The 14716-nt window shown below is 39.6% G+C and overlaps 1 protein-coding gene across 1 annotated transcript in view; it reads left to right on the top strand.

Moving 5' to 3' along the window:
- Positions 1 to 11690, top strand: part of FGD6 (FYVE, RhoGEF and PH domain containing 6) — a 58737-nt gene extending 47047 nt beyond the window's left edge. Inside the window, exons 14-21 of the mRNA XM_081926620.1 lie at positions 181 to 260; positions 1166 to 1268; positions 2446 to 2592; positions 3323 to 3425; positions 4087 to 4217; positions 6836 to 6964; positions 7410 to 7558; positions 8509 to 11690. Of these exons, the coding sequence (XP_081782746.1) occupies positions 181 to 260; positions 1166 to 1268; positions 2446 to 2592; positions 3323 to 3425; positions 4087 to 4217; positions 6836 to 6964; positions 7410 to 7558; positions 8509 to 8545 (879 nt within the window). The 3' untranslated portion in view covers positions 8546 to 11690. The remainder of the gene's footprint in view (positions 1 to 180; positions 261 to 1165; positions 1269 to 2445; positions 2593 to 3322; positions 3426 to 4086; positions 4218 to 6835; positions 6965 to 7409; positions 7559 to 8508) is intronic.
- The last annotated feature ends 3026 nt before the right edge of the window (positions 11691 to 14716 follow it).

Below are 14716 nucleotides of genomic sequence, written 5' to 3'. Positions count from 1 at the left end.
TCCTGCAAATGTTACTCCTTTTGTGTGTGTGTTGAAATTGTCTTCTGCTTCTGATTTCTGAAACTACTGTACTGGTTTGTTACGCCTTTTTCCTTTGCTAAGCCTTTTGAGATGGCAGGTTGACAGAACATTTGTTTTTCTTGTTTTACAACTGGATTATTCATTCTTTTTCCTTCCTAGGTTAGAAAGCCAACCCATGAAGCTTACCAGAATGAACTGAACATAGAAAGTGTAGAGCGATCTTTCATCCTGTCAGCAAGGTATGCCTTTAGGCACAACATTATGTGTATTTTTGTTAAATAGTGGGTAGACATGGCAGACGACACAGCGATTTCACCAAAGCATCTCTTTATTTTGTAAGCTGGAACAGAAAACTGAACAGCAAACAGCTCAGCCGGCCTGCTTTTATAGGCAGCCTGCTGTCAACATTGTAGCAACAACAACCCAGAGTTTCCCGCCTAAAATAACTGACGTGGACCTGAGTAAAAACTATCTACAGACCTGAGTGAAAACTATCTACAGTATCCCTCTGCTGGCCCAGGATGAACTTCACTACATAACAATTTTGATAACAAAGTATTGCTTAGTGCTTTCTCCTCAATATTTATTGGGCAGTTAAATGTTGAGATAAAAGGATAAGCTGCTTAGTTATGTTGGGTTTGAGAAAGTTGCTTTACAATCAGCTACTAGACCATGTTCAGTGTCTTGTTGTTAACATATAAAGCCTTAAACAACTTGGGACCTGGTTACCTGAAAGACCACCTGCCCTTAAAGAGATGTGTAAGATCACATAGATCAACTGGGAAATTTTTACTTTACAGCACCCTACAGAATGTCATAGAGTGGTGACCTGAAAACAGCCATTTTCTGCTGTTTCCCTGTAATATGGAACGCCGTTCTCTCTGCCATACATGAAGTAGCGACCATCAAAACTTTTTGCCCAGGCTTTCCCTGTCCCAAGAGATTGGACCCTGCTTTATGTATTTGAATCTCCTGTATTTTGTTTGATTCACTTTTATGTTTCTCTGCTTATATTGCTATTTTATTGGTTTTACATTATGTTTTTGTTTTAATGATACATTACTTGGTTGTTAGACTGTAACATTAAGTGGTATATAAATGCTTTTAAATAAACAAATTGTCGTATGTGTTTTACCCCCAACAGTTCTGCCACGGAAAGAGATGAGTGGTTAGAAGCCATCTCCAGGTCAATCGAAGAATATACAAAGAAAAGAATCACTTTTAACCCCAGTAAAAGTATTGAAGAGGTATGTCCAAATTGTTCTGGTCCAAATTGTTGCTTGTACACACTGTATGGCAGTGATGGTGATTTGGGTCCATAGACCTGTTATGCATGCCAAAGGCACAAGTGTTTAATGCCAGGAGAAAAGGCTGGTTGTTTGTCCTGTGTTGATAACTGTTACATAGCTAGTGTGTTACTGGAGAATGATTTTTCAGTAGTACAATAGGAGAAACATCTTAACTGTAAGAACACTTCAACTGTGGAATCAATTACCTAGTAGAGTGGTCGTTTGATGAAGGCCTTGTGGGCCATCAGAGTCCAACTTGATACTTGACCCAGGAAATCCAGAACTAGGGCATAGCCAACAGATAATCTCCAGCATGAAGACCTCCAGTGAAGGAGAGACCATTACTTTACCAGGTACTTGGTCCCATTGTTGAACTACTCTTACTGTAAGTTTTAAGAAAAATAATAGGGGTGGGGAACTTCTGACCTGCAAGCCTAGTAAGGCCCAACAAGGGCTATGATTTGGCCTGCAGGCCATTTTCTTCAAATTGCACTCACCTGTAATGTCAGGTGTGGGGCAGGTAAGGATGTAGCTACAAAAGAACAAGCAGGAGCTTAAAATGAGCTCCTGATTGTTCCTTTGCATGTGTGGCTCACTGATGGCTCCATTCATCTCAATGGCACTGTGAGCCCCATTGGGACCAACTGCATGAAGGAGTTCTCTGTCAGGAACTCCCTTGTGCAGCAGAAAGGGCTTGCTGTCAGCAAAACCCACTTTGCCCATTTGCTGGTGCGATTTGGATTCAGCCTTCACCTGCAAATGGACATTTTTTCTCTCTCTACAGTGTCCTGCCCTGCTGGTAGGTTTTAGTTCCCCACCAGATGCTTGATAGTAAAGTAACAAATGCTGTTAAATCATGCTCTCCTTTGGGGAGTTTTCTGCAGTTGAATCTCAAATATATGCAATAGGTCCAAATGATCTCCTCCCCCTATGCCTCCTTGATGAAAGCTTTCTGTCCCATTCCCTTCCCACACCCCCAAATTCACACTGAAGTCTGCTAAAAATAATTCAGTTTAATTTCATCAACTGGTGAAGAGTTGTAATATGTACAGCACTAGTTAGAAAACTAGAATATCATGGTGGCTGTTTCTTTAAATCTGTAAACATGTGATATTTTCTTTCCTCTCTCCCTTAGGCAGACCCAGAAAAAGAGACCGAAGATAGTCCTATAGGGTCAAAGGCGCCAATCTGGATTCCTGATACTAGAGCTACCATGTGTATGATCTGTACTAGTGAGTTCACACTCACATGGAGAAGACACCATTGCAGAGCATGTGGGAAGGTTGGAAACATTTCACAGCCTTATTGTAGCTATTAATCAAAATATTCAGTGGTTGGACTTGACTGCTCTGCAGCCTGTTAAGGAAATGTTGCAGTTTTGATAAGATCACACTGCGGTGCATTCAGTGAGCCGGGGAAACTTTCCTATCAGTCAAGCCACAATTTTGGCTTTTCAGTCTAGGAGGGAAAGCAAGTAACGGGGGGTGGGGGGACATGATAAAGATGTGCAAAATGATGTATTATGTGGGGGAAGTGGATACAGAAACATTTTTCTCCCTCTCTCATAATACCAGAATCTGAATGAAGCGGAATGTTAGAAGATTCAGGACAGAGGATATAAAAAACGTTTTTCATACAATGCATGGAATTTGCTTCCCCAAGATGTAATGGTGTCCAGAAACTCTGACGGCTTTAAAACAGGATTAGAAAGAAATCAAAGAGGATAAGTGCTATGACTGTCTGCTTGTCAGGGTGGCTATACATTGCTTCCCGTATTGAAGGTGACACGCCTTTGAATACCAGCTGCTGGGGAGCCTGAGTAAAGATATTGCACAGGCATCTGCTTGACCACTGCGGAGAAAGGATGCTGGGCTAGATGGGTCATTGGCCTGGTCCAGCAGGACTCTAATAGGAAAGCTCTCTGATTGTTTTGAACCACATATCTTAATCATCTTAAAATGTTAACTAGAGGTGTGTGGTGTGTGTGCTTCATGTTTCTTTTTCCTTTCCAGATAATCTGTCAAGCTTGTTCATCAAATAAGCATGGGCTAGACTATATGAAACATCACTCTGCAAGAGTATGTGACCATTGCTTTAATGAGTTACAAAAACAGGGTAAGGTAAAAACTTTGTCTAAACCAGCTTTTCAATTTTTGATGCTTCTGTTTTTGTGGTAAACATATTTTAAGGGCATGTACACCCCTTAAGTTGGAGCTGTCTTCATTTCAGCATGGCTTGTAGTGGCACAATTTTTTGAGGATTAAATAGAACAGAATCAAATTCCCAAAAGAGAATAATAATGCAACATCGTTTTAGTTTTAAACAATGTGGTTCTCCAGATGAAAATATACTTCTCAGGTTAAATATCCTTTCCTGCTTTGCTCATGTTTTACATAAGTGGATGGATTAACTCGCATTGCACTTTACAGTTGATTTAATATGGATGGCAGTGTTAGTAAAAGCTTACATCCATTTTGCAGCAGTTTTGCAAGAGAATATTGTTTTAATCATCACCCCCAAATACTGTACTTGTCCACCATCATGCTGTGTTCAGAAGGCAGGCTTGTTCACTGAAAAGGGGACCATAGGTTTAAGCACATTCAAAACTGCAATATAATTGCTCTCATATGTACAAATAGTATGTAAGAAACTAGAATGACAATAATCTCAGGGTGGGCTGATGGTGTGTACTTAAAACTTGCAATTTGTGAAGAAATTCACTTTAAATTTACGTTTCCATTTGTATGAAGTACAAAAGTAACTGTTTCCATTTCAGATAAGCTGAACACACCTCCTAAAAATGGTTCCCCAGTAAATCACAGAACTCCGTCTAGCACCTTATCCACAGTGTTGCACAGTATCCCATCTGGAAGAAAGCAGAAAAAGATCCCAGCTGCTCTTAAGGAAGTATGTGTTACATAGTCTAAGTATGAAATTATCTGTTTTTATTAACGGCGTCATTGCTAATTTTTAGTAAAATGCTTTTAGAAGGGATATCTATTTGAGTGGGGCATCTTACTTTTTTTAGTATAGACTTATAGTAGGACAGATAGTTGAAATATATTTAGTCAGGTGTGGTTGAAGATTAATTAGCACTGTGCTGCTCTCTTGGTGCAACCCATTGCTACTATCAAATCTCCTCCTCTGCCCCAGATATTTTATTGCCCTGTGTTACCTGTCTCCAATTCCTTCCATGGCTAGGGAATTTGAATTGTGGGAAGCATGGTGGAATAAAACCTTCCTCCCTCTTACCTCCTATTATGGGACCAAGTACATGACTTGTTAGATTTAAGCCTGGTACAAACCAGGGATCCCAACGCTAACGTTTAACTTTCAGAGTTAAACTAAACTTTGCAAAAATTCTTCTGGGCACATAGATGGAAGAGATGACTATGTGAGGTCTTTGGTTTAGTATGTAGAAACCTGACCATTATATTTCTTGTGCTTCTTGCAATTGGTGAAATACCAGTGATTTGCACAAACATTTCTATTTTGGTCACCAGGTTAAAAGAGTGGGAAGGGCTGTCCTTCGTACCTTCCTCTCTACTTGCTTCAACATTCTTGGGCAAAGTGCTTGTGCTCCAGTAGGCCACATATGTTGTTGCAGACTTCCATTTATACAGTTGTATTAATATTCTACTGCACCATGTGGGAAATGAATAGTCACAACGTAGCATTCCCAAAGTGAAAGAGAGAAATAGAGTCTGTTAGAAGGAGGAGACTGTTCAGGAGACTCATAGAAGAGTTATAGAAAGAGATGGCAGAGATGGGGGGGGGAGGCTTCCACAATGCTGGGTATGATTTTTGTGAACGTATGTTCATGCAATATCAAAATTTAAAAATGACTGGATAATTATTTGTTAAGCTGCAAAAAGGAAAATATATTTATGCATATGAATTGCTGTTCTGTCCCATTTCAGTTGAATATTTACGGTGCTCATATTTAGCATGGTAGTATGCTATTTCTTTGCATATACTGATGCAGAGCATTCGCAGAATCTCAATTAGGCAACCTTTCCCCCCCTGGCTGCTTCCCAAAGAAACATCATACAGCCTGAGGAATTTCATGAAACAAATTATTTATGTAGCTTAATTGTGTCCATATACCAGCTGTTGCTGTAGGAAACCTTTTAGCACCCCCTGTTGTTTGGAGTTACTTTAATTCTTGATGTATTCTCTGTGTGTATTGCACATGCACGTTCCCTGGATGTTACGTGCAGTACATTCAATATGCTGCCTTGATAGATTGTTGACGCAGAAAAGTGCAGTGTGCAGTTTGGCCCATCTCTCTCTCTAGGGATGCTGTCTTACTGCCAATTGATTTTTCATGCTAAAGGCTCTCTTTCTGGAAAACTGGTGAATTTATTTAGAATACCTTTTAGCTTTATTACCCTTTATAGCTATGTCCTGTTGAAAATAGTGTTGGGTGCTTTTATCCATACTGTTCACATTGAACGGTACTTAAAGCTGCAGTTAGGAATTTTAAAAGGTGTGTATAAATCCTCTCTCTACAGTTTGCATTAAAATTATCATTTTGGGTAAAATCTAGGAAGATGCATCTAATGGAAAATATTAATTAGAAAAACAACTTTCTTTTATAGCACTTTCTGTCAGGGGATACACCTGGCATGCCTTGCAGTCACTCGCATTGTTCTGATTTGAGACTAACAATCCTTAATGTCCCAACTACTCATTCTAATCTAACCCTGTCATCCTTGCCTTTTAATAGCCACTGGAATCATCTTGTGGTAGCCTTAGGCTACTAAAAATTTATTACTCATCTTTCTGAAGAACAGTGAAAATGAAAAATTGAGAGAATTTTATGGTTTGGAATCTCCCTTGGGACGTAACAGACACCTATTGTAGGAAAACCACTCTCACATTTTGGAGAGAATATCTGTGGTCTGCATTGTGGGAGTAGTAGAATATCTGCAATATGTTTTACGTTGCTTCACCTGAGCATGTGCTCAGCACACATATGGAACATACAGCATGCTCAGAGAACATTGTACTGTATACCGCCTTCCATTTCAAGGAAATGTCTCCTCTTCCTTCAACTCTTTCATTAACTAACTTCTAGTTTGCACTGAGATTCTTGATCATATTTATTGCTATATTTGAAGGAGAAATGAGTTCAAGGTTGTATCCAATGCTAGCCCTGCTCAGAGTAGGCCCAGTGAAGTTAATTTACACAGGTTCATTAATTTCAATAGATCTATTTTGAGTAGAACTTCAATTCTGCTTTGAAATGAGTGCTGAAAGTATAATAACCAGTCCTGGAAAACACAGCACGAGTTACCAGTGCCTAGCAACTTACTGTGGTAGCTCAGGTTTTCTCAGCTGGAAATTGTGGCATATCCTTAACGTCATGTATAATGTTACGTTATTTCAGGCCTTTTTAGCAGGATTATAATAAAGATATTGATACCAACATTTCCGGTTAGATGAAGAATGTTGGTATAATCAAAACGTTATTTGTTCAATCTCATGCACTCTTACGAGTACCATGTTTGTTCTAATTTCAGGTATCTGCAAATACAGAAGATTCTTCAATGAGTGGCTATTTATACAGATCAAAGGGCAGCAAAAAACCATGGAAACACCTGTGGTTTGTGATAAAAAATAAGGTGCTCTACACATATGCTGCTAGTGAGGTGAGAAATCAGATCTCACAAGTTAATGTAGAACATTGCATGGTTGAATGAGTGGGATGCTGGGAGTGGAGTCTAAAGGCCTGCTCAGACACGGGGGCTTTCAGGAAATCACTGAAAATAGTGGCTGGTATGATGGGGCAGAGCTGCCCTCCAACCACTGGTGGCACTGTAGCTTGCTTGGGTGGAGGCAGAGTCGGGACTCTGTAGACACACTGGTCAGAGCACTGGATTGGTTCTGCTGCTGTATCCACTGCCTGCTCCTGCTCTCTGATTAAACAGACAAAACGAGATACAAATGGTGTTGAAATCCCATAAGGAAACCTTAAGATCCATCCCACGGATCTGGTGCTGCCTTGATATTGCACAAAACACTTTTTTGTATGCTATTGACCTAGACCTCAGATTATTTTGCAAATGGTTACAGTAGTTTTCTTTGTAAAATTAGGATGTGGCTGCATTGGAGAGCCAGCCTTTATTGGGATTTACAGTTGCTGAAGTCAAAGATGAACACTCGGAGTCTAAACTTTTCCATTTGCTGCACAAGAATACTTTATTTTATATATTCAAAGCGGATGACCCCCATTCAGCACAAAAGTAAGTGAGCAATTTTTTTTGAAAAAAAATGCTAATTAAAAAGTCTCATGATTATTTTCAAAGCTTTATTAGGGAATTTATAACTATACAGTTTTGTAGAAGTATATACAGGTATGATTGGCCTGTCCATTTCAGTCAGAAAAGGTTCCTCAAGTTCCCATACAAAGTCTCTGCCGCCCTCACAAACTGCAGAAAATTAGGGAAAGGATTAAAATGCCCCATCCTTGCACTAGGCTTTTGTAGAAAGAACAAGCAGAAACTTGCTGGCTCTGCAAAGTGCAGAAGAATGAGAGAGAAAACTATGTATTTTATCCTAGACCCATACATTGAATATCAGCAAGCTGTATGCTGGTTCAAAACTGGATACTGCTCAAAATATACTTTCATTCTAATCTCATGGTTCTTTGCAGTTTTTATTCATGATTTTGAAAGCTATTCAATAGTGTCTGTATATACCATACTTTTCCGTGTATAAGACTGTTAAGTTGTGGGTGAACATATCACAGTGATTCTTCAAACAGCTCTTGTTTATTCAGAGGCCACAACAGAACTGAGCTGAAGGGCTCAGTCAGCCTGCTTATACAGAGCTCCAGTACACGTAATTGTAACAACTTTCTAAAACTATCCCCTTATTTGCATAACTATCTACAGTATCCCCCTGCTGGCCCAGGGTGAGAACTTCAGTACATAACAAAGACTATGTTTTTTTACTCTAAAAAAAGGTTCAAAATTGGGGCTCGTCTTATACACGGATAGTATCTCCCCCCATTTTCTTAAATCGGAGTCCCCCAAAATAGGGGGCATCTTATACATGGGGGCATCTTATAGACGGAAAAATAAAGTACTTTATAAATATTATGACAAATTGAGTTGAAAGTTTTCAATTATACAAGCTGTGGAAACCATTCTGTTTGCTCAAAATATATTAAATGCTTTTCCTTTTCAAACAGGTGGATAGAAGCTTTTCAAGAAGCCACAATATTGTAGCATGCTTGCTTTGTTACTTAAAGGAAAGAAAGTCCGATGACAAAGTCAATACTATGGTTCTGTTTATTGAAGAGTCATCAGATTTTACAAGCATCAACCTAAACAAAGCTGGATTGTTCACTGGCGTAACGTCTTTGTTCAGGAGTAATAATTTTTAAAGAAATGTGTATACTTGTCTTTTTGTCATACAAAAAGTGTTATTTATTAAAAACTTTGTCACTGTTTTACTTAATGGTCAGAATCATTTCTGAGATTCACATTGAATTCCAAAGTGTCCTTGACCTTAGGGAATTTTGTTCGTTGAAAAGTTGTAGCAGGCCGTTGCTCCTTGGTTTGTCATGGGCACAATTTCAGGCTTCCTGTTCATTTTGCTTTTGGAAAGTTTAAGGAGCAAGGCCTTTCAGCAGGCTCTCTCAGGCCTCTCCTTATGCTTATTTTTAATCTGTGATAATTTGACTGAAATGCTGTCCAGTCTTTCTCAGTGCAAGGTAGATTAATAGTTTCTGATCCCTTTTTAAGTATACATATAGAAAGATTCGTGAACATGTAACACTTCCATATGTGCACTTAAACTAAATTACTTCCATCGATCATATGCTGTTCTCGGCTGACTCCAGAATAGCACAATGAAACGATGAGTCTGTGTATTCAATTTCACTTCAAAGAGGGCCTGTTAATATCCACTTGCAAAAGTTGCCTGTTAATTCCCCCCCGCCCTTGTTTTTAAAGGAAAGCTGAATGGATTATTATTCTACCTGCCCATGCAACATTACGCCACAGATGGTATCAAAGCATAAATACCAAAGTGATTTTAAAATTAATATCCATTGTATTTTCATGAAGTGTGAATTAGATCATTCAAGCAGGAAAAAGCTTGTTTTCAGCATGAGAACTTTTCCCTTGACACATGCTTCCCCACAGAAACAAAAGAATGTCACATACATACTGTAGAATATGATAGCTAAGGGCTTAACAGGGGATTTTTAAATTTTCTGTACTATTTTAACACAAACTGAAACTGGAATTCTAGTATCAAGAATGCACAATATTTTGGGGGAATAACATTGACAAGGAATGTCATTCTAGTTTTCATTCACAATTTGATCTGCTGGACATGTCAAAAATTCTTTCTATTGTATTTTTTATATTAGCAAACTGTTACTTAAAATGAAAGCACTCAATTAGTAATTTTATATTTATTTAATATTTGGAAAATGTGTGTATATAATAATTGAAACTAGTACTACTATAATGTAGGACAAGTCAGGGAAATAGTATTTAGAACATTAGGAAGGTGGGTAATTATGCAATTCTTGTATCTACGCTGAAAATATCCTGGTGGACATTTCAGAATAGGATACTTTGGTGTTCACCAAGTTGCTTGTTCACATCATTGTTCTTAATTATTTTTACAACGTGGAAGAAGAATAAAGTATCTGTTGAGTTTTTTGTTTGCTTCTAGTACAAGGGTGGTTGTATCAAAAGCATCACTAACAGAAAAATTGCCTTGTTGCCAAAGATGAGCATATGGTCCCAAAGATTTTGCTTTATCTTTGGGAATGTGTATTTTTTATTTGTAAATATATTGGCTGGCCTTTGTGGGATAAAAAATAACTGATTTCATGTTAGTAGGTGTCTGTTTTCAATGGGAAAATTCAAAACAGAGGAACTACTTCCGTATTAAAATGGTTTCTTAACTGAGGAGCTATTCTGTATAGTCCAGCTTTCCCCAGCTGGTGCCTTTCAGCTGTTGTTGGACTACAGCTTCCATGATCCTTGACCATGCTGGCTGGGACTAATGGAAATTAGGAGTCCAGCAACATCTGGAGTGCACGGGTTGAAGGCTGGTACACTCTGCTCCCGCCCCACAGTCCCAATTTGTCTTGGACCATGTACAGAGTGTGCTATACACTACATTTTTTTGCTCAACAGTGAACCCCAAGGTGATTGCATAAGAGTTCTTAATAAGTAGGAAGAATGATAGCAAAATACCAAGGAGTTTGCTAGTATAGGAATTTCGCCTAAAGCAGAAGTGGGAAGCCACTTTTAGCTCAAGGGATGGAATCCCAAAATGGCCAACTTTCTGCAGGTCTTATTGACAGTTGGGTGGGGCCACCCAAGTGCCAATTACCTGGCATATCATACCAGTTGATATGAAATATTGAGAGCACACTTTAAAGTAGTATTCATCAACCTTGGGTCCCCAGATGTTGTTGGACTGCAATACCCATAACCTCTGACCGTTGGCTAAGTTTGCCAGTCCAACAGCACCCAAGGTTGAATAATACTGCTCTAAAGCTTGAGTGTACTCCCAGTTCCTCCTTCACAGCCATGCCCTGATTTTGAGCCTTTTTTCTGAAAAAGGCACTGTGTTCAAAAAGCACTGAAGTCAAGTGTGACTACAAAGGAAGAATTGGGAGCACACTCAGAGACTTGAGGCTGATATGAGTTGTAGACCCAAAACAACTGGACAGCACTAGGTTGGCAGAGGCTGCTCCTGAGTATTTGAAAAGAAATGTAAGACGGTGAATACCACTACCATTATGAACCAAATAACTAATAATATGTGGTTGCAATCTAGGCAGCCCCTTTAGCCTTGTGTGAGGGTGCTGGGCCTTTTCACTCTTCCCCCTGCTCTTAATGGGACAATCTTGGTGCTGAATCTGGAAATATTTTGAAGTATAGTTCAGAAATGGCTTGGTCAGTAGAGCTGCCATTAGCGGGAAGGGAGAAATGAATCAGAAGATGTTCTGTGTGCAATGTAGTTGCAAGATGACCTTCTGGGTTCTGATTTACTTAATTACTACTGCTGTGGTCTGGTTTAGAGGGAGTTGATATAGTTATAGTGATTTACTCCTTGTCAAATAGATGCTATAGAATAGAGCAAGCAATATTGTTTCCAATTAAGTGTCTGCAAAAAAGGAATGTGGTATGTTTATGTAATCCCTTAACAATTTAAGAAATATACTTAACAGGTTTCAGTGGTCTCAAGTGTAGAAATGTCACAGAATGTAAGAGGCACTGACAGTTTTGTTTCAACTACTGTTCTATAATTTTTCAAGTGCTCTTATAGATTGTACTGACAATAACTGAATGAACAGAACCTTTAATGTTGCAAATTAAAACAACTGAAAGTAATCAGAAATATGTAGTTACGTTTTTATCAAAATAAATTTGAAGTGTCTCCCTTGCCCAGTAGCAAATGAGTAAAAGCAGAGTCTCCTGAATATAATAAACACTGTGTGTGTATTGATAAAATATTACACTAACCTGCTTGCCCAAAATATTCTGGCCACTAAATTTGGATTTGACAGCCATATGGCTGACAATGTTTCTCTGTCCCCTGTGCATTTCTTTCTGAAGAAACCTAGCTTGTGTCCTGTAATGAGATGCCTGCAAATCAGTCACAGTTATGGAGTTTGTGTGTATTTTAAAATAAAACAGAGATGTGCTATACCTGGGTGTATTTCTGGCAGTTTCTACTGCACTGTCCGCCCCCCCAGGATGCTTGCTGCTCTTTTTAGCAGCCATTCACTTAGAAGAGCCTTGTAAAATAAGTAATTTATAAATAAAATGTTGTAATTTTTGTTGCATATTGGTTTTAATTACTGTACACTTGTCTTCATTATTTGTTTTGTAAGCCACCAAGGAAGTATTTATTGATGGGTGGCTATATAAATTTAATAAATAAATAAAATAAGACCATACTAGTCTACAAAATGTTTTATTAGTCTTCCAGAGCCAGGCAAAAGAGGGACAGTGTTTTGCATTTCTATGTTGGCCATGGAGAGGTGGTCCTCTTTTGGCAACCCACTTGGTTGCTAAGTTGGACACAGAGGGACAAAGCAATCCATCCCTCCTCAGTCAGCCTGACACTCACACCCCTCAATACAATTCCTTGTCTATCATTTAAATACAAGGCTACGCTACAGCGTATACCTCTACATAGGGACACCGGTGGTGCTGTGGTCTAAACCACCAAGTCTCCTGGGTGTGCCGATTGGAAGGTCTGCTGTTTGAATCTGCAGGACAGGGTGAGCTCGCGTTGCTGTCCCAGCTTTTGCCAACCTAGCAGTTCAAAAGCATACCAGCACAAGTAGATAAATAGGTATCACTGTGTCAGGAAGGTAAATGGCGTTTTCGTGCACTCTGGCACTTGTCACAGTGTCTCGTTGCGCCAGAAGCAATGAGTCATGCTGGCCACATGACCCAGAAAGCTGTCTATGGACAAACGCTGGTACCCTCGGCCTGAAACAAGATGATCACCGTACCCCATAGCCGCCTTTGACTGGACTTAACTGTCCAGGGGTCCTTTGCCCTTTTTTTTACCTTTTTATATCACTACATGCAGTGGTTACATAGGACTATGTATGATCTACAGTAGTTTAATTCCTAGGACTCCCCAGATTGTCCCTTTCTCTCCTAACAGTATCTGCTGCCTAGGAAGATGGGCTTATCACTACCCACATCCCTTCAATACACTGAAGATATAACCATTGTTAGCAGGAGACTGATGAGGTCAGTACCCTCAAGCCATCTTTGGGGTGCTTCCCTAATTTCCACTCCTCAGCAAAAAAAAAACGAGAGCTCTGAAAGAATTGCCTGAGGTGTCAAGGGGAGGAGAGGGGAAATGATTGACTATAGACTATATATTGGCCATGCTGGAGCATGAGCAAGACAGAAAATGTATGTATAATACAGATTGAAACATATAAATACATTGCATTGGGCACGCACAAATCTCTTCCTAGCTGCCACTGCTCATAGCAGGAGCTGGGGACAAACAGGAATACAGTTGCCCTCATGTCTTACATTTAAGTTTCCCATGTGGATCTGATAAGCCACTGCTTGGAAGCAAATTGCTGAACTAGATGGAGCCAAGTGACTTGCACTCACTTGGTGCACAACCAGGGCTTTTTTCCAGCTGGACCTCAGTTCCAGCACTTCTCAGGTGGGTGCCATTGACATTATAAGAGAACATTATAAGAGTTCATGATGAGTTCTGGCACCTCTTTTCTAGAATAGCACTGTGCACACCTAAATCCAAAACACTACACTATCCGTTTATTGCTGCAACATCTGTTTTTCTGAAGGCAGACTACTGACTGAGACAAGCGACCTGCTCAAGTTCATAAGCAGGTCAACAGAGCTCCCAGATGTGGTATTTTTCAATTAGATCATGAATGACAATGGCCAAGTCTATCTTCTGAAGGAAAAGGGGCGATTTCAGTCTTGCTCACCATCACCTAAGCGTCTCAAAGCAGCAGCACACTAAAGCTGAGGAGGTGAGGGAATACATCTACATCAAAGGTAAATTGCACAGCCATCCTTGGCTCACGTGCTTCCCAGGCAACAGTACTACTTGATTGTTTACTCAATCTAGATCTCCAGAGGTCCCAAGCAGATTCAGTTTTTAGTGACTCATTAAGGGGCATGATACTGTTATAAGAATTCTAAGGTCTCAAATATAAATTAAATGTTCATAAATGTACAAGGCAAACACATAAGTACATAAACCATGTGTCTGAAATACCGGTAATACAGGAGAGCATTCCTGAAGCCATTTTGACTTTCCCAATGACCTCAAATATTCCTCTGCTGTAAGGGAGGCAAATGGGGAAAGCCTTCCCATTGTCTTTTTGCTTGCAAATTCTGTCTTAAGGCCACATTTGTGTATGAATAGGGTGAGCCTGTGACCTGGATTCAGGAACTAAAGTATTAGCCATCACAAAAGAATGGCCAGACTGCCCAGGTAATGCAATCGGTGACCATTATCAGGTATCTTGGCAAACAGAATTTCTGCTGTAGACCACCTCCTTCTGTGATGTATGTATGATGTTTCAGGGGGGTGGCTTTGGGCTACAGGGTGGGAAATTTCAAAAATCTATATAAGGACTTGTGCACCATTGTTCAGGGTTCTCCTTCTACGTGTGACGAGTAAGGACCCTGTTGCAACAGTTCCTTTAATAGATCAGGCTTACTAGTCACTTTGCTTCTCAATATACTCTGGTTGGTCTCTGTTACTTTCTCCTACTGATAGGGAACCTTAGGAGGACTCTACGGGCTCTGGAATATTCCATAAGGGGAAAGCAGTTTTTTTTTTCTTATAACAGTACCCATGTCACAAGTTGTGTATTTTTTCATTATATTACGTGTTAAAATGGTGTCATG

The sequence above is a fragment of the Podarcis melisellensis genome (assembly GCF_964234715.1).
Source record: "Podarcis melisellensis genome assembly, chromosome: 10".
NCBI lineage: Eukaryota > Metazoa > Chordata > Lepidosauria > Squamata > Lacertidae > Podarcis > Podarcis melisellensis.
This window is presented reverse-complemented; position numbering and strand designations above follow the sequence as displayed.